Source organism: Taurulus bubalis, assembly GCF_910589615.1.
Source record: "Taurulus bubalis genome assembly, chromosome: 10".
Taxonomy (NCBI): Eukaryota; Metazoa; Chordata; class Actinopteri; order Perciformes; family Cottidae; genus Taurulus; species Taurulus bubalis.
In genome coordinates this window covers 8,777,453-8,797,326 of record NC_136598.1, presented here as the reverse complement: position 1 = coordinate 8,797,326, position 19,874 = coordinate 8,777,453, and the positions used below count along the sequence as shown (strand labels likewise).

The 19,874-nt window shown below is 41.2% G+C and overlaps 2 protein-coding genes across 2 annotated transcripts; one reads left to right on the top strand and one right to left on the bottom strand.

Moving 5' to 3' along the window:
• Positions 1-6,322: 6,322 nt before the first annotated feature.
• On the top strand, positions 6,323-8,490 carry hdac12 (histone deacetylase 12). The gene is made up of 8 exons (XM_079225353.1): positions 6,323-6,424; positions 6,495-6,638; positions 6,861-7,020; positions 7,108-7,307; positions 7,397-7,547; positions 7,764-7,880; positions 7,961-8,103; positions 8,231-8,490. Exons 1-8 carry the CDS (start codon positions 6,341-6,343, stop codon positions 8,252-8,254), a joined length of 1,023 nt encoding a protein of 340 aa, XP_079081479.1. The 5' UTR covers positions 6,323-6,340; the 3' UTR covers positions 8,255-8,490.
• A 1,227-nt stretch (positions 8,491-9,717) lies between these two features.
• On the bottom strand, positions 9,718-11,775 carry trmt9b (tRNA methyltransferase 9B; the record flags this gene model as incomplete). The annotated part of the gene is made up of 3 exons (XM_079225290.1): positions 9,718-10,880; positions 11,277-11,450; positions 11,619-11,775. The coding sequence occupies 3 exons, from the start codon at positions 11,773-11,775 to the stop codon at positions 9,925-9,927; spliced, it is 1,287 nt and encodes a 428-aa protein (XP_079081416.1). The 3' UTR covers positions 9,718-9,924.
• Between the last annotated feature and the right edge of the window lie 8,099 nt (positions 11,776-19,874).

Sequence of the window (19,874 nt, the reverse complement as noted above, 5' to 3'; positions counted from 1 at the left end):
TGCAACACCTCAGGGTACAAAATACTTTTTCAAAGAATTATCAATCACAAGCCAGACTAGACATAGACACTTTTTATTACGACATGTTAACTTATCAAACATATTTGTTTCTATTTTGGAATTCTTCTGGTCTGATTGCGTTTTTGACTTTATAAAATATGGCAGTATGACAAGTAACATCCTGAAGCTTGTGCAAGATATTTAGCCCCAAGTACGCGCAGCCATCTGATACACTGTAAAACTATTCATCAAAACATCGCACTAGTTAGATTTGACTAAATATGAACTCACAAAGATCTTTTTTAGTGTGCATAGACGTTTAATAGGTTTATGTTTTACTCTCTAACCTAACCGTTAAGTGTATTATGGATCTGTTGAAGACAGTACGCTTCAGGAATATCTACTTTAGGGAGTTTATATAAAATACTTTATTATAATCTGCAGTAAAAATATCAGTTTGTGATTAGTTTAAAAGACATGATGGTCACACAAAAAGTCATGTGCATTGTGGGAAATGTAGAAACCTTTTTTGGAGTTCGGCCCCTATGATGGCATAAACGTTACGATGATTCTGCCTCTGGGGCAACAATTTTAGCTATTCATTTTCATATTTGTCTCTTATGAGCAACACAATATTATGAAAATGCAATATTAACCTTTGGAGCAATTGTTTATTGACCAAAAGAAAAAAGAAAACAGTTAATAGCAAAAGAAATGTGTAACACGTCCCACTAAAGTAATGGAGATTATGTTACTATTCATGCGATCATTGAATGGTTTACGGCTTATGAGAATGTTTTGCAGTGTGTTTTGCAATGTTCTTCCCCTCACTGTCATTTCACTTGCTGTCTCTGCTCGCCCTCGTCCCCTTATCAGCGGTATCAACACGGCTGTCAAGACGGGGCAGACGTTTTGAATTGCCTGTGGTCTGCACATGGCACAGTGAGATTAAAAGTGAGGGAAAGAGAATTCAGCCAGCTGTGCTGCTGAAACATGTGGCTGTATGGTTGCGGCACTGCTGCACAGAACAAGAGCGAGTCTGTCAAGGCAGCAAACACTGACAGGGTTAAGCTGCATCTACAGTATGCAAAATCATCGCATTTCATCTGCGCCCGCCACACTGGGAACATTCATTTCTATCGAGGGATAGTACGTGTAAAAGCATGAACATCAAATTTTTTATTTATTTTTCCTTCCGCTGCTTGCAGCACTCTTACGCAACATGAACCTCTCAACTGTGGAAAACAGACGAGTACAATACATAACGTAAACACCATTAGAAAACATTCCAGCAATACCACAGTCTGACTCAATATCTCTGCTGCTTTCAGACTCCCCATCGGATTCCCAGCATACCACAGAGCAGATGTTCTGTATTATCACTTCTCTCTGCATTCTCACTTGGTCTCTATCCCAAGAGCTGATCAAGTCATCACAGAGTTTTTGTGGGTACTATATATATATATATATATATATATATATATATATATATATATATATATATATATATATATATATACACTAGATAATTGTTTTTATGTTCCCACTATTCAGATGGTGTCAGAGGTTGTTGAGGTGTAAATTCAATATTTTGTTTTACTAAGAGACTAAAGTCACCTCATATTCGTGTTGAATCTGATGTCAAATTCAAACAGTTTCTGAAGTTAAAAATTTAGTGCACATTTTGTGAACTGTAGATTTATACAGTTCACAAAATGTGCACTAAATAAATTAGTACAAATATTTAACTTCACTTAATAAAAGTCAAACCTCGCAGAGATAATGTTAACAAATAGTGCTATTTTATAGTGAAAAAGTGATGATATGCATAATTTGAATGGGGACATTTATCCTGGAATTTTGTATTCTTTTTCTTTTTTCTTTCCTGTGTTCTATCATCAACCAATAAACCAATAACACGTATACTGCTATATGAACCTATTAACTAGTCTCACACATGTTTTCTCTATATTATAGCTTTTGAAATGATTCAAATAGCCCTTGTGGTTGAGGAGATATTCTGTATTTAGTATGGGTATGCAAACCATTTGGAATTTTTGAGAAAAATGGCTGGGTCTCAACTGGGGTTAAAATGGTTTTCTGTATTAAAGAGCGTTTCATGCACAAAGGTGGACACATCCTAACTGTAGTATCATGAGAGAGAGATATTACTTTTATATATGATATTTGTTTTTTTTAACTTTCGTTCTTCCTTTCTTTCTTTCTTTCTTAGGTTGTCCAATTGTTCAGCTTTGGCTACCAACAGTGTCCCTGAATTCTTTGATAAGTTGAAAAGCTGATGAAATACTAAACGTTATAACCCTAGACGATCAAACCAGTCAAACACAACAAGAGCAATGTTCCCATTCAGAAGTTAACAAAAACCCAATGGATGAACTACTCGCAACAAAAAAAACGCTTTGGGGGCTTAGCAAATATCGGGGCATGTGCATATTCTTGGCCTCGCTCCTATTCGTGAACTCTTGGTATTTCATTGGCTCACACGTTACTACTGTTTGACAACACATGTGAGCGGCACCCACAGCTTACCACGCAACAGCCTCACGACAAGATGGCAAAACGTTGAACAGCTGTGAGGACATTCCCAAACAATGAGTGGCGCTGGAGAATATGTCAGATCCAGTGATAACGAGGACAGATGTAAACGTTGAGGGTAAATTATACTACTGTGCAATGATTTCACAGCACGTATGTGATTACAGGAGGCCAGGGATGATGAGAGGTGGATCAGCTCAGCCTTTCTGGAGGGATTGCCTCGGAGGCCATCACCATCGCACCCAGAGAGCAGCTACAAATTAATTCCCTCCAACAACAACCCCTGTCCTCACCTGCTGCAACACGCTCTGCCAGCACTCGCAATCAACCAGCGAATTCCTTCCGCTCTGAGATGTGAGGCGGAGGGTGAGGACCGGGGGCTTTTGCAGGGCCCAACGTTGTGATTGTGCTGTTGTGTAATTGACAGGTATGTTTGAATCCGGTGTCACGCATCACACCGCCCACTCCCCCCCACAGGGGTCGGACAACAAGCATGTTTGCTTCCAGGAACGTGAAGACACATGCCAAGATGACGGGGTTATTCATTCGGTTAAACCACATTGCGTGCATCAAATTCATTGATCACATCCTTGTGTGATTTAAAGACCTACAATATGTGTCCAACACGTTATTTAAGCCAGGTCCAAAATGTGGTGTTTGTGGTTGAATAAACTTGGACTCTACCTCCAAAGCAAGAAAACACCTGAGACAGTCTGACTGTAATTTATGAACACACAATGCCGAGATTTAAAAAAACTGTTTTCAGAGGGCTGACTTAAGTCGGCATGCTATTATTTTGCCCGAGGGGAGAAGAGAAAATTTGATCAAAACTGAGCAGTTGTCAGCCTCTTCTTTATCCTTGGCAGGAATGAGCCGCAGAGCGGCACAGGCTTTGAAAGCAGCTGCTCTGAGGCAGACTGCTGCTCACTACAGCTGTGCGTTCTCTTTCACTGGTGCTAAACATTAAAGAAGCCAGCGTGTTTACAGCTATTCAGTCTGACTCCAAATAGACGTAAATACTTTACATTATTTTAACCATTTTCAAATGCATTCTTTGCAGATAGAGATTTTTGGATGTACCGTTACTATTGTTTCGGGCATCTATTGGTTTTCATTGGTTTCTGAATGTTATAACAATGAATTCACATATTCTTGATGCGTGCCATCGATCCCAGTAAACATCAAGTCTGCATTACAGTTACAGTTCACATGGAGACTGATTAGAAGGCTCTGCTCTGCTCTTATTCTGCATCTCACAACAAGAATGGAAATTGAACAAAAATTAATGCAGACTTGATGTTCACTGTAATGGATCATACAAATCAATCATTTTAAAATTATGCTAAATTTTTACAAAAACAGAAGCGTGGCTTGCAAACCGATTACCGGTGATGTAAAGTAAAGGTGAAGTATATGAGCTAAAACATGCAAAACCAGTGGTGTGGGCCTTTAAAAAGATACCATGAAATATTAGAAATCTGTATGTTAATAATTGAAGTTAACCTTTATCTATTGCATGAAGCAACCAATGTTTCTGTCAAGATATACTGGAGTCTTTCATTGAGAAAGAGGGTCCTTTCCTTCCTCTCTCCTTATTTCAATTGCGTTTTAAAAAGGTTGAAGTCGGTCATCGATTTCAGCTCTCTAATCTCCTCTCTCTATTATGAGGGGATTTCTCCTGCGCACCTGGGGCCGACGCTCTCATCTTTTTTTCTAATCTGGCAGATTCTCATCTGCCTGTGAGCACACTAGCCCTACCCAGTGGGGGCTGCACTAATCCCCATTCACCACAATCTTTATACAGCTACACACACACAGCCGAAAGTACACCAGACAGTGCCTTGAGCTGCCTGCTAGCAATATAAAACAGACAGATGGGAGAGTAAAACCAGCACCAAAAGTAGCTCATCACAGATCATTACAGTGATAGGAAACTGTGGCATTTTTCTATTTTTCAACCATAAAAAGCACCAATAGGTCAAAATGCAACTGTTGATCATTTTGTGAACTTGTAAAATGCGAGTGAATGATATGCATCACATCACTGACCCTTTGGTAGAGTTTACTTGAAACTGGACCACGATGTGAGAGTGGAGACAGTGAAGGCTCTGAGTGGGACAGGATTTCAGTGTGATGCCATAAATGATCCTCGACCAGTGATGAGCCACCTCGCTCTGGCTTGACAGGAGGGAAGATGAATGCTACAGAGGAGGAGGGGATGAAGATGGTCAGGGTTCTGACAAACGACGAGGAGGAAAATTGATCGACGCAGAGAAAAACTACTCTTGTAGCTTTATGTTAACAGCTAAAAGAGCGAAAAGTAAAAAGTGCAGAATGAAAATTATAAATTCATCATGGTGTCTCCACGCCCCCTGATCTCGGAAAGAAATAAGTATAAATGCAGAACAATATTATCATCAGATACGAACGGACAAGATTAAGTCAAGTTGACTACTGATGTTCTAGAATCTAGAAATTCAAACTCATGCCTCATTTGTTCCAATAAGGAATACTCAGAACAGAAAACACAGCTTGATAAGGCTAAATAAATGCCTTGGTGAGCTCTGAATAAAAAAAGTTCACAGTTCAAGTTCACATGCTTTTCACACTCCAGGATGAAAAAAAAAAATCACAATTGTTGTAAGAAGTATTATTATTACTGCAGTATTGATTGAAATGTTGTTTGTGTATACTACTGGGACAAAAACAAAAAGCCTATGTCAGTACTTTTTATTTTACATGTCAAATTTTGGTGATAAATAATGTTATAGGATCACACACTGTCACAAACAAACTGTCATCAATTTGAGTAAGAATCTGACGTGCCTCACTTAATATAGTATGAGGAGAAGTGTAATGCATTCCTGCATTCAAAAGCCTGCTGCTCGTCTATCACTCTGTGGCTCAGGGCCCAACAATACTTCTGTGATATGCTTCTGCCATATGAACCCCCTAGAACCAAAACGCAATAACCTACTCAGGCCACTTTTAAATCAAAAAACATATCTACTTCTTACTGCCGACTACCTAGTAATGATTTTAAAAAGTATCTGCTTTGCTTTTAAAATAGCCAGTAATTGCTAATGCTGTGTTTGTTTGTTTTTACTTGATTTAAACTATACTACTATACTTGCCTATGGAAGCCCATTTTCACAGGTAAAATAAAAAAATCAAATTCGAAAATAATTCGAAATTATAAGATAGAAAGTCATCATTATGAGATAGAAAATCAAAATGATGAGATAAGAAAGTCAAAATGATGAGATAGTAAGTGCACATGTGCTTCAGAGGTGCTTTGTTTTTTTTCTTCTTCTTCTTCTTCTTCCTGTTATCTAGTACAAAATAATTACGACTTTCTCTGTCATAATTGTGACTTTCTACCTCATAATTGTTTCTTCTTTTACTGGCCTTGATGGGCTTCCATACTTGCCTGTACTGTTACACTTTGAAAATTGTAAAACTTTTACAGTTGCTGTTTTCGATTGCCCTGTAAAGCACATTGAATTGCCCTGGTGTATGACATAACGTTTCACAGAACCTTTCACTCCTTTTCGTCACCATGTTGTACTTCTGCAGTATTCCCTTAACATCAGTAGATGGTGCCGATGAGCCGTGGATCCGCCACACGTGTGGTGTGGTTTTCACTCCATCACAGCAGATGGCGAGAGAGGAGGAACACGTTCCTTCAGCACTTCCACTGTCCCGTTTCATAACATCAACTTGCATCACGTTTAACATGTTTAGTGGCGCTCAGTGTCGGAGGGGATTGACGTCAGTGAGAGAGATGGCCAGCATCACACTCATCTTTTCGACCAGACCTCGCATAAAAGTCGGACGGCTGGTCTGCAGATGTTTCCGCACTGATTCAGTAAGCACTTCATATTCCCATACTTACTTGCATTTAGACTGACCTTGCAGTAAACCTCTTCACCCTGCAGGTGAGACATGAATCCAGTGCACTTCCGATAGTTCACCACAGCAAGTACGTGTGCGACCTCCCACCCAACCACAGGTTTCCCATGGGCAAGTTCCCCCGGGTTCTGCACCATTTAATCCAAGACCAAGTCATTACAGAGAAGCAGGTGACTCATTCAAGATGTGATTCAAAATATAATCGATTAGTCAACTGATATTAAAGTCATTTTAACACACATTTAAAGATGTTACTGTGGGTGCTTGTACAATGTTTTTGTTTTTTAAACGATAAAAAACTTCCAGATTAATTAGTAAAAATCATTGTTTCCATTGACGGCACTTATTTTCTCACATTTTCCTACTAATGATCATTTCCTTCTTCACAGTAGGTGTGGGTCCCAGAAATTGCCTCTAAAGATTTACTCAGCTGTGTGCACACTGAGGAATACCTTAATAACTTCATAAGTGGGAAAATAAATGAGCAAGAACAAAGGAGGACAGGTTTCCCTTGGAGTGAAGGTATAGTGAGACGCTGTCGATATGAAACAGGTGAGGAGAACATCTGTCGGCAATCTTGCAGCCGAATGGCCTGGAGAGATCACACGCATGACATGTCGCCTCCTCTGCCGTTTACAGGTGGGACTGTTCTAGCTGCTGAAGCCGCCCTGCAGAGGGGTCTGGCCTGCAGCACAGCAGGAGGAACCCACCATGCGTTTCCCAGCTACGGTTCAGGGTTCTGTCTCCTCAATGACTTGGCAGTTGCCGCCAAGTACCTGATGGACAGCTCCTCCTTGCCCAAAAGGAAGGTTCTGATTGTGGATCTCGATGTGCATCAGGTAGTGTGAACTTGTCTCTGCTACTTTTAATGTTCTGCTCAGCTCAGCTTCATGCCAGTGCTGAACCTTTCATCTCTTGCATCCACCAGGGCGACGGCACTGCTTTCATTTTTAAAGAGGAGCCGTGTGTGTTTACATTTTCTGTGCATTGTGGGAGAAACTTCCCCCTCCGTAAACAACAGAGTGACCTAGACATCAGCGTGGAGGATGGGATGGAAGACAAGGAGTACCTCTCCACAGGCTAGTTCACACAGGCCACAATAATACTAATAAGCATTCTAATATGTGTTCAAAGTTAAGATCCAGATTGTGTTGCTGTGTTCAAAGTTGACATTTGTTTCTTTTTTCTCTTAGCTGTTTTAAAAAGAGGCTTGAACTGAACAAGCTAAATGAAGTACTGAATGAAGAGTGCATGTGTTTCCATGAACTTACTTTCACGTCTGATGTTCTCCACAGTGGAGGCCCACCTCCCCCGGCTGCTGGAGACCTTCCGTCCAGACCTGGTCCTGTATGACGCGGGTGTCGACCCTCATTGGGAGGATGAACTTGGGCATCTCCGTCTGACTGACCAAGGTGACTGATAGCTTTGACCCCCGAGTATCTCCACCGTAAGTCCTTTCTAGACTATTTTGAATGATGTGCGTATCTCCTAGGGCTGTATCAAAGAGATATGTACGTGATGAAGACTGTGCTAAGCAGAGGCGTTCCTCTTGCTGCCGTTATCGGAGGAGGATACTCGAGAGACATCGACGAACTGGCCGCCAGACACTCCATCGTTCACAGAGCAGCAACTCAGGTGCAGTACACGGGTCTGCTAAAACCAGATGTCGGCCGAGGCTTTTTTCTCCAAAAGTGTTTACTTTAACGGTTAACTGTTTCAGTGAACAAGAGTGGATATTACATTCATGTTCTTCATATTTCAGGTGTGGAGGGAGTGTGGATTATGAAACCTGTATGCCCTAAATCAAGAGGAGCCTCAGAGCCAAACCTGTACTTGATCTTCAGGGGCTGATATTTATATTTAGGAATAAAAACATGTAGTAATGCTACATTATATGAATCAATACTTGTTTTATATATTGTGTAAACGCAGCAGCTTTACATTTTAGTAAATAATTGGAGACTATTCATTCCTCACAGATTCTACCACCTGAACTCTACTATTAGAGTACTACTATTTTAATTTGGGAAGTCACTTGTCATGGTCACATAATTGACTCTCTAATAAAGTGTGTGGCATTTGTCTGAAGAGTGATTTATGACAGATTTTGTTTACCTCAAGATATCAGTACTTCTATAGTAGCAACTGTCTGTGTAACTAATAAACATTATGTTAACCGCACAGGTTGTGGTTGTGACTAATTGAACATCATCCAAATGATTACAGGCATTATTCATGACAGTAAATGCAGCACAACAAAAACTCATGAACAAAAATATTTATTAAAAGGAAAAACAAATTCAAACTCAGAAGTATTTACATCAGGTCACATAAGACATTAAGGTACCAATATCACTTCAGAACAAACACAGTTGGTCCACACATACTGTACTGATAAGGATATGCTCCGCCCTTGGCATTTGACCATGTTTTTATGTCACTCACCAACTTCAAGCAGCGACATATTTGTGGTACAGTGCAATGTTTATTCACAGTATACAAGGCAGTGTATTTGTTACTTCAACACAAGACTGTATACAGCTATTACAAACACCAAGCACACGCGCGCGCACACACACACACACACACACACACACACACACACACACACACACACACACACACACACACACACACACACACACACACACACACACACACACACTGGCAGCACGCTCTTTGAAACGCTTGGAGAAAACAATGCAGATGCAAGATATTCTGCGCAGCTTTGAGCTCTTCTTATGATCGTGTTATGAGAGATTACACAAGAGCAGTTTACAGAGTCCCACCAAGAAGTCCATAACAGATACTTTAGCTCATATTCAAGAGTCAAGGAACATGTCAAACAATGAATTAAGTAAGAATTTTACACTGTAATCAACGCATTAAAACACTTAAGAGCAGGTGGAAGAGGGTACTGTATTCCCACAAATTCCTCTTTGGCAAATATTAAAAGTCCAAAGAGAGAAACGGTGCATTTCTTAAAATCTCTGGTGCAGAAATGCTCTTTTAAAAAGAGTTAAAATCATGAGTGGCGCTGGAGCTCGCTGTGTTTTGGTCATAAAAAAAAACTAACGGTTGATACTAAAAAGGTAACACACACTGGACATGTGGATACAGCTTCTTGGTTTCATATATTGACATAGAATAAATACTTAACAGCGATGGCCATTGTTGAACTCTACTGCAAAACCATGACATTGATACCATCTAAAATGATATTTAATGCAAGATATGGAAAGGTCTCTCACACAGCTGGCTCTCGGACTACCAGAAACTATGAAGTTATACTAACTGAAGTGGAGAATTGCAGCAAAGGAGTAGTTCAGTGTTCCAACAATGGCTACATCTGTAAATTCACTTTTCAGTCACAATAATGGCATAATCATCCAATGTGTGATTCAGTGCTAAAACTTGAGGCAGAGTTGATGCAAAACAATAAAATTCAGTTAAAAATCATATTTTCCATAAGCAAACTTTCTCTGCCACCACACACCAGTTGGCATGATCAAAGTAGGTGTGTTTGACATGAAGCTCTTCAACATGATTCTCTATCAGCTCGGCGAGTTCTCCCTCCCTGAAGACGTGATAGTACCTCAGGCAGGAGCCCTCCACCCGCCCCTCGCTCCCCTGAGGATTCCTTGTGCTTTCCAGCTGCTCTTTTCCCTGCAGCCCTCCTTCCCTTTCATCTCCAGACTGCTTCAGGTGCTCCTTCTGGAATGGGACCAGATCCGGCAGGGCCAGAGAGCCACACTCCCGGGCTAAAGATACAGAGACACTCTGGTTCTGTGTGCCGTTGTTGTTGTTGCCTCCAGGAACATTTTGTGCCTTGTGCAGGTCTGTGACGGGGTCGAAGACGTCCTCCTCTGATCCGATCACGGGCGACGGGGAAAAGAAGCTCGACACCTGTTTGATGAGGCCTCGCCCTCTCCCGCGCTGGCCGGCCTTGTTCACCTCGTTCTCACCCGAGGGTGAAGATAAAGTGCGCAGGTCTCTGGAGGATGACCGGGAGATGGCTAAGCTTCCAAAGTCAAATACAGAATCCAGGGACCGGGAGAAGAACCACAGTCTCTGTGTGCTCTGCCGCGGCGTGGTGCATGTCAGATCCTCCTCCTCGTCCGCCACAGAGGATGTGCTTCGAACCTTCCTGTGCTTGTCAGCGTTGTTGTCTATGGCTTCGCTCACGCTCTGAGCTGTGGCCCTCCTTCTGGGTTTGGCGTGCTCCCCGGTGAAGCCGGAGGGCGAGGGAAGGTTGGGGTTCCAGGGAACGAAGATGTCCTGTTTCTCAAACTTACGATGTTTCTGCTCCATGGCCCACACGTAGATCATGATGCGTCCGCCCACTTGCAGGGTGCGAGCCATCTCCTTTATTGCTCGAATACGACGCTCTTTGGTGGACAAATGATGGATGACTGACGAAAAAAGCATTAATTTGTCAGAATTAAGTAGTATGATAAGTAGGCATCTATTTAATTATGATGCCAAGTCACACTTGCGGTCAACCCAACACATTCTGTACACTGTGTGGCGCACAACACAAATTAATAATGTGGGCGTCTGCCGTTGCCTTTGCTCCTAATTGCACTCTTTTGTTGGGGGACACATTAATTATTTCACACCGTTGGCTAGGCAACTCAAGCCTGTGGTAAACTGATGTTTACCGTTGTTATGAGTTGATTTAATTTGAGGCAAACGGCAGCCACAGTGGTGTGGCCTCGTGCATATCAAGGGAGTGATTAGTCACCAAATGGGAGGAGTCAACAACATCCAAACCTCAACTTTCAACTGCGTGTGTGTTTGCACATTACCTGCAATAGAGAGCACAGCGTCGAAGCAGCCGTCTCTGTAAGGCAAATGCAGCCCGTCGCACATCTGGACCTCGTGTCCTTGGCTCCAGGCAAAGTCCACCAAGGGGTGACAAACGTCGCACCCCAGCTTGAACACCTCCTTGTTGATGTGGAGATACTTGCCATTGCCACAACCTACCAAAGACAGGACTGTCAGCTGCAACACTTGTGACTAATTAGGAATGAAGTGATCTGATTATATTTGAAAATTACTTTTCCATAAAGAAAAAGCACAAATAATGTAATAATGATCAAATGTTGTGGGATGTCCAGGATTACATCACTGCTGGAGGGGACACCCACCAATGTCAGCCACGATGCTCCCCGGCTGCAGGTCCAGCAGGAACTGTCGGACCTTCGGCCAGGCTTTATAGCGGCTGTCGTTGAAATATGGAGCAATCTTGTCATAGACACTGTGCACATGGTCTCTCTCGAGCTGACTGGCAGCCTCCTCCATCATGCCCGTCCAGGCTGCCTCATGCAAAGACCTCACAGAATCATGCCTGCAGGGACAAACACGTCTGACTGATCGTTTTCAAATGATAAATCCATCAAACGTTCACTGTATTCCATTAGGAGAATAAAACATGTGACCCCATGAAGAGAACAGCACAGAGGAAACTGTAACCAGGAGAGACACAACAGTGGTGGTAATTCAACACCAAACCCTCCCCTTTGTACTTGAAGTAGCCGCTATACTCTTTGCACATACAGCCCTCCAGTCCTCCGGAAGGACAGACTTATCTTTAGCACTATGAATAAAAAGTCATGTTTAATCTGTCAATCGTCTGTAACTGTGAAACAAACAGAGCGTGGGTGGTCATAAATGAACCAACTAGGTGACAATGAGGCAGCAGTCCCCCGTCACGGAGCAATCCGCTGGTCCATTTCCACAGCAGCCGTATCAAATTGTTTTTTGCCGTAATGCAGAAGCAAAAGGTCAACTCATAAATCAGTTTCACTGATGACAAGGTGCAAAACAAACAACATCAAATGATGTTTTGGGGGAAGTTCCCGTCACAAGATTTTCATGAGCCATGTTTTACACTGTTTGCAAGATGGTTTTATTATAATATTTCATTTGGTGTCACAAGCAATGGACGATTTCAACGTCAACTGACTTTCACCATCGCTGATCCTCATTGATTGTGAGAAGGACTTTCAAAACTAATATTTTATGTGTATCTGATTACCTTATTTTCCATCATCTGACAGCACTGCATAACTGAATATAACTAAAAGGTGTTACAGCTTTTGTTGACGTTTCTTTTCATTTCATACATAATTTTTCCTTTCGTGGTCATTTCACAGTTATTGTTGTTTTTTTTATTGAGGATTACTGAGATATTAAATTCTTAGAATTTGTGAGAACAAAGACTAACATTGTTGTTTCAGGAAAAAGAGATTCTCATTTCCATATAACAGTTTCCAAAGACAAATAATTAAATTCAACAGTAGTAATCTCAATTTTCAGAGCGGATTTTTCCCACAAACTGTTGCAGCATATGAATAATATCTTGCTTTAATCTGCATATCTCCAATTTAGCTCCTGGAGAACTTCATTATTTATGCAATTAATGAGGAAAATACCATTTTATACATGTGGTAATAGCTCAAAAGTTTTCTTTATAACAATGTAATAAGTATTTGTCTACATTCAACATCTGATTGGGACAAACACTGATATTAAGCAACACATCATCAATACATCACAGTGCAAAATCTGTACACAAACAACGTGGGTGCATTTCCTGCTTCCTTAGGCAGGTTTTTTCTGCTCGATGTGATGTACAGCTCATTTGTCATTTTGAATCACATTTGATGGATGGAAGTTATTATTGTCAACCCACACCATCTCATCGTATATCACTGCCATCATACAGCAGGCACATGTTGCAAAATCAATAAGCACTGAAAATATGTAATTATTAAATATTTAATTGTGATCCACTTCACCCTCCATCCACATCCAGCTTCATCCAGTGTGAAAATCTGCTTTTAATGGCTTTAGTGTTCGATTAGATGGCACCAAATTTAGAGATTTAGACTGTCCTTCCAGTCGACATCTACCTCTGTTTTATGAAATTCACAACAACAAATCTAACACAGATGCAACCTAATGAACCATGCATGTACTGCCACAGTGCACTTTGCTGATGAGGTTATCAAGAAGGAAAGCGATTAGACATTGCTGCTGCCCCCCCTCTCTTAAAAGACATTAGACTGATACGTCCTTGGATGTAATATTGTCTGGTGACCCCTTGTGTGCACCCCAGTCAAAATTACTGGCAATGTTAACGGCAGGATATAAGTAACAAAAGCCAGCCTGTGCTATATGCAAATAAAATGTCCCTCTATAAACAGCTGGATCCGTACCGTCACAGTGCAATACCAGGCTTGATTGTGTTCTCTTCCGCTGGTAAAAACTGTGTGTGCAGCATCCCCCTTTCCTTCACTCAGACCTATTTCTGGACCACCATCATTTCTGCATCCTCCCAGCCAAGTGGAATGAAAACATCTCTTATGTAACGTTGTAAACCTGGCCTCCTTCAGTATTGTCTGCTCTCAATTTTGCCCCAGTCCTGAGTTCCCCCCACCCACCCACCACCCCGTCTGCTCAGTAAACTGTGACAGTCCTTGCTGACATTATGTAACAGGCAGCTGGGGAGGCTCAGAGCACTGCCTCTGACTGACAATGGGAACTCAAATTAAATCAAGAGGTATTGTCTGGCGCACAGATTTGTCCGAGGTAGAGGACATTTACTGGATGGAGATCAAATCTGTCAAGACTTATAGACTTTGCTTTTTTATTTATTTACCACCTCTTATGAATCTCCACAAATCAATATGAGTTCCGTAAAAAAACATATTTTTGTCACAACACATCCAGGGTATAGCTCACTCAATATAAGCTTGCTCTACAGTCCCAGCTGTTCTGCACACATCTAACTTTAGACTAAATGTTTCTGGATAACTGAGTCCTCGGGTCAGACCTCCGCAATACTTTGATGGGATTAGTGGTGTTATTATGAACACACAGGGCTGCACCGTCATGCTGCCAGCTGACACCAACCGCTGCATGAAGAGGAACCACAGAGAACAGGTTTACCCATCAAGTGTGCCAGCAGCTAATGACTCAACATCAATGTGGAGAGAGGTAGACTGCTAAACTTAGACTCCCTTCACTGCTGGAAGCACATCATGTTCTCACACTGCAATGTGTAGGACCTGTACAGTAATATATATGAAGACAATATTGAGTTATGCATAGGCTCTAGAGACCACAGTCATTGGACAGACAAAGTGCAACTTAAACAAATCAAAATCATTGTTTTATGTTAATTGTATCTGCTTTGAAAGGTATTCCAAAGTACAGCCAAATATTTAAATGTAAGAATGAATATCAGTAATTCTTTTATATGGGATAGCGTACTACTGTATGTCCCATCAAAGTTGTTTTAATTAATTAAGTAAAATCTGGATAAATATATGATCAAGGTCGTATTTAAGACATGAACCAACTAAAATGCAACTCCCACCCTGCAATTAATGCAACAATCGTGTAAATGTGTGCACATCCTCTGCGTCCTTATGATGCATCAAACATGCAAAGCCTCTTACCGTACAACGTGTAGCCTGAACCGCCGTACAATGATCCGCCTCGATACTCTGGAGGTAAAGTCCCCTCTCTGATCTAAATGATCGATCTGCCATAATGATCAGAGGCACGCGCTCGACCCGGCGGCACCGAGCACGTTATCAACGACATCGCGAGGACCGATAACGTGAGCGGAGGGAAGTACCTGCCGTGTGGAGCCGCCAGCAGCGCACCGTCCGCCGGACGGCATGAAATCCATAGCATGTTGAGCCCCACACACCTGTCAAGGTAGTCGGGAATGACAGCAGGACTTCCGGCGCAGTATTTCAAAATTAAAGCCGCATTGATGAGAGCGTCGCCTGAAACAATTGATGAACAAGTAGCCTACATACTGAGTGCTGTGCTGACCCCACATTTTGTACGTAACAAAATGTTTACATAGTCTTTTAAAATGTGTGATTTTCACTCAAAGCACCAAATTATGGAATCATGATAGTGAATATGTTATGAGATAAAGGCAAACTGCAAAGCTAATGTTGTGATGATGATCATTCAGTATATTGATAGGAAGGACATATAGGCTTATCACCCTTCCAAATGAGAGTGAATACAATGAAGACAATGCCACTAAATGCAATGACGGACTGCAGTGTGCAATTGTTTTTTTTACTAAGATTACAACCAAAGTACATGGAGACCACAGTAACTACAAATATAAACCAATAGAGATTTTCTCTGTTTAATACAAAAAAAAATGTAAAAGTGAAAAAATACAAAAAGTGATTATTTCAGCGAGGCACACTTTCATTGTTTGCAATTGTATTTAACTTCAGTCCTGTCCAGTATTTACTCAAATGTATGTATTTGTGTACCGTACACTTTCTACACAGCTGCTCAATATGTTATTTTTCTGGTCAAACTGACACAAGTTCACGCTTTTATTTTGAAGAATTTAAGGCCTGGTGTCCTGTCTTATTGTGGTTGACTTGAGCCAGAAGATTGGTCGGTGGTTTATAAAAAAAGACAAGACGCTGTGCGGTTGCAGAACACAGTTGCCATTGGCTGTCAGGGTCACGTGACAACCATACTAAATAACGTGCTCTGTAGCCTGAATATCTGCTTTACGCATTTAGTTGTAAACAAAAAAAGCATAATTATTTTACAATGTATTTTTTTCTTCTCATGAGAAACTTCACTTTGTGCTTCATTCCCTCCCAGACTCAATGTCTTAATTTCTACTAAATCCCTGTTTGCATCTATAAGGGCTGTCGCAGGAGAAAACCATGAGTAACTTTCCCTAATCGGTTTAATTTGAAGGCGGACAACAATCTACAGTGTGCAACCTGACAATAAAGCTCACATGGTGGCAAATATACGATACACATGAGGGCTATGACCTTGATAATCAAAACAATGTTTTGTTTGAAGCCGTGCAGAGAAGTGAGCTATGTGTCCATCAGTGTACTGGATTTTGCAAAGACATAAACGAAATGGAGGTCATAATAAAGTAACAACTGTCGTAATAATAAAATATAAACTATCTGGTTAGCATTGAGTTAACCATTTTGCATTGGTGGTAATCAGCACACATTAGCATGTCGTATCCAGTTTTTGTTGTCCTCTGCCTCCCATATGTGTGTCAGCTCCGTTTCCATCTGCCCTTTTCGGTCTCTAAGATGGTTGATGGCAGTGACTTAATTGTGGCTCATCACGGCCATTCAGCAAGCACAAAGCGCTCATCACATCTCCGTCACATCATCACCATTCAAAGCACACATGCTCTTTTACGGCTGCTGGCTGCCTTACATTACAATCACACACACTGGCACCTAGGAAGGAGCCTGAAAACACACTCCCACACAGTGGGCCAATGAACAGGGAGGGATGTTGAAAACACACGTGTCTCCGCAGGTGAGGTTTAGAGGCTCATAAACAACAGGGACTCTGAAAGCCTCAGTGCTGCCTTCACTGTCAGGTTGTGTTCCATCGCTCTGTTTAATCTATTCAATCGGGAATTTACATATATATATATATATATATATATATATATATATATATATATATATATATATATATAGCAGGCAGGCACCATGCTTCACATTGTTTATGTTTCAAGGACTCTACCATCCCCCAGCATGAGTATTGGTGTTTATATACGGCTGTGAATGTTAGTCAGAGGCATAAATAATCTCACAGGTTGAGGAAAACCAAGAGTCTCTCTGGCCGAGGAAACTAAAGCAGTGCTAAAGCAAGACATAAGAGGGGAGGAATAGCCAAAAACAGAGCCATATTGTCATTTTGTTGATTTTAGCCATTGATATATATTTATATTTCTCTATGTGTATGTTGGTATATCCAATCTAATAAAAACCTCCAAAGCACAAACACACCAAAATATAAGGACAAAAGTATTTTGTACCTTGAAAGCGACCAATATGTATTACAAAATAAAGCATGGTGGTTTCCGATGTGAATTCACAAACTGACCATGTTGGGGGGGGGGGGGGGATTCTGTGCTGTTATTTTGCCGTGTTTGTGCGTCCTTTCATTGCAGGTGGCGATATTTAAGAGGGAACCTGAGGAGGCCAGCGCTCTCTCCTTTCTCTCCAGTTTCCAACCTGGCCATGCTGCACATGGCCATGCTGCATTATTGGGTGGTGGGGTTAGCAAGGGTGTCGGTAGTAGTAGGCGTGAGAAGCCTTTTTGTTTAACCATGTTTTCTCCTGTTTTCAGTTAGGGAAATATGGTTCTATGTTCTCTGACCTCAAGGTTCTATGTTCTGACCTCAGGGTTCTATGCTCGGACCTCCGGGTTCTATGCTTTGACCTCAGGGTTCTATGCTATGACCTCAGAGTTCTATGCTCTGACCTCAAGAACCTATGCTCTGACCTCAGAGTTCTATGCTCTGACCTCAGGGTTCTATGCTCTGACCTCAGAGTTCTATGCTCTGACCTCAGGGTTCTATGCTCTGATCTCAGGGTTCTCTAACTTCAGGGTTCTATGCGCTGACCTCCGGGTTCTATGCTCTGACCTCAGGGTTCTCTAACTTCAGGGTTCTATGCTATGACCTCAGGGTTATATACTCTGACCTCAGGGTTCTCTAACTTCAGGGTTCTATGCTATGACCTCAGGGTTATATACTCTGACCTCAGGGTTCTATGCTCTGACCTGAGGGTTCTATACTCTGACCTCAAGAACCTATGCTCTGACCTCAGGGTTCTATGCGCTGACCTCAAGGGTCTTTGTGTTAAATTAAAAAACCCAAAATGCAGCAGGTCCACCAGACCCAACACTGGATGAATAACAAAAATATGAACACACACAGGGGTTAAATATATAAAAGTCAGCTAACACCCTACTCCCTGGTTAGAATAGTGGTGTTGTTGATTTGATTACAAATAGATCATTTAATTCTACATTAAATATTAAAAAACAAGAAAGATGGAAACATCAAATCCTCTGAAATGTCTAACAAAATGCACTCGTGACTTCACCCCGTTAAAATAAAACAGCCCTATCTTTGTTTTAAATATCTTCAATTCAGTAGTTTTGTACTTCCTTTCTGATACCTGCTTTATATTAGTTTTTTCTAATCCCAAATCATATATGCCCTTTTGCTTCTGCCCAAAATTGATGCATATAAACTGCAAAAAAAAGATGTGATTCACATTATTTCCTTCAACACTAAAAGTCTTCTTGCACATCAGCACTGGGTTCTGTAAATCAAGGTCAGCAGTGTGTAAATAAACCGCCGGAGAAAAGATAGGAGGCTGCGGACAAAAGTACATTGGATACTGCAATCTGAGATATCAATTTGTTATTGACCTTCAAACACCAAGAGGCATGTTACTGAAGGTTACCAAACTTTACTTTCATTGTGATTATAACGGAAAACTCGCTGCTAGCTCCTTGGAGAATCACAGCTTCTGGGTTTCAAAACCAACTGCACAGTCTAATGGAAAAATGCACAGCTGTCAAGATGAAAGTGCTGCTGAAATATGTGTGTGTCTGGTCAACAGGAGGTAAATGAATTTATAGAAACATCAGACTACACAAAAAACATGGAATATCACATTGACCGGTTGGAGGAACACTGGTCTAAAACACTGCCAAATTCACTAAAATGATGAGCTTCATCAAATTTACTACTAACTTAAGATGTTTCTGATATTTGTCCACCCGTGTTAGTGTTTTAGCCTCCACACATCTGTCAGTGTTCTTATCCTTCTTGTGTACTTTTTTTAGAGGTGAAATATTGGAGCAGAGAACAGGAAAGGTAACCCAGATCCATCACATGAAGATCCCCAGAAAAATCTGAACTTGTCCCAAAATCCCCAGGGAGCGATGAAACCCTGGTGTCCAACATGGCTCATGACATGTTTTGACACCAGACACAAAGTTTTCAGCCAACTCGGTAGAATACCAAACCGATGGGATCATATTTTTTCATGACCAAATGGAGCCGGGTTTGAGTAAATACAGATACATGATTCCCGTCTCTCCACAGGACTTCACTGATGACACAAGAGGGAATACAAAGGCCAATTGTGATTCACTGACTTTCAGGAGGGAATTTTACACCAAATTACCATAACTTTGGAACATCTTCACAGACTGCTTCACATAATCTTTCAATACATTTTTGCGTCAATTGTATATTTTGTCCCTCATTGTTTACATTGAAAAAACATGAAGAATGGATGATTCCTCCGGAGGAATGATCACAGCAAATAAAACCTATATTTGGCACTTGCTGGGAGAGGAATGGAAAATGGCTTTTCGGAAAAGGGGCTTAAAAAAAAAACATGTTGGCGTAACCAAAGAATTAAATTAACTATGAAACTTGTGGTTTACCAGAAAACAGAAAACTTTATCGCAGTTCCTCTGCTGATTTGGAGGCTGATGAGGACAGCTTAGTTTTTTGGTTTTCCACATTCATAAAGCAGATTTCCCTTCAAAGC

Excerpts from the sequence above, each read along its gene's own strand:
- hdac12 (XM_079225353.1), top strand. The coding sequence starts at position 6,341 with ATGGCCAGCATCACACTCATCTTTTCGACCAGACCTCGCATAAAAGTC. Across the intron at positions 6,639-6,860 it reads AAGTCATTACAGAGAAGCAG|GTGTGGGTCCCAGAAATTGC; the intron begins GTGACTCATTCA and ends TCTTCACAGTAG. Across the intron at positions 8,104-8,230 it reads TTCACAGAGCAGCAACTCAG|GTGTGGAGGGAGTGTGGATT; the intron begins GTGCAGTACACG and ends TTCATATTTCAG.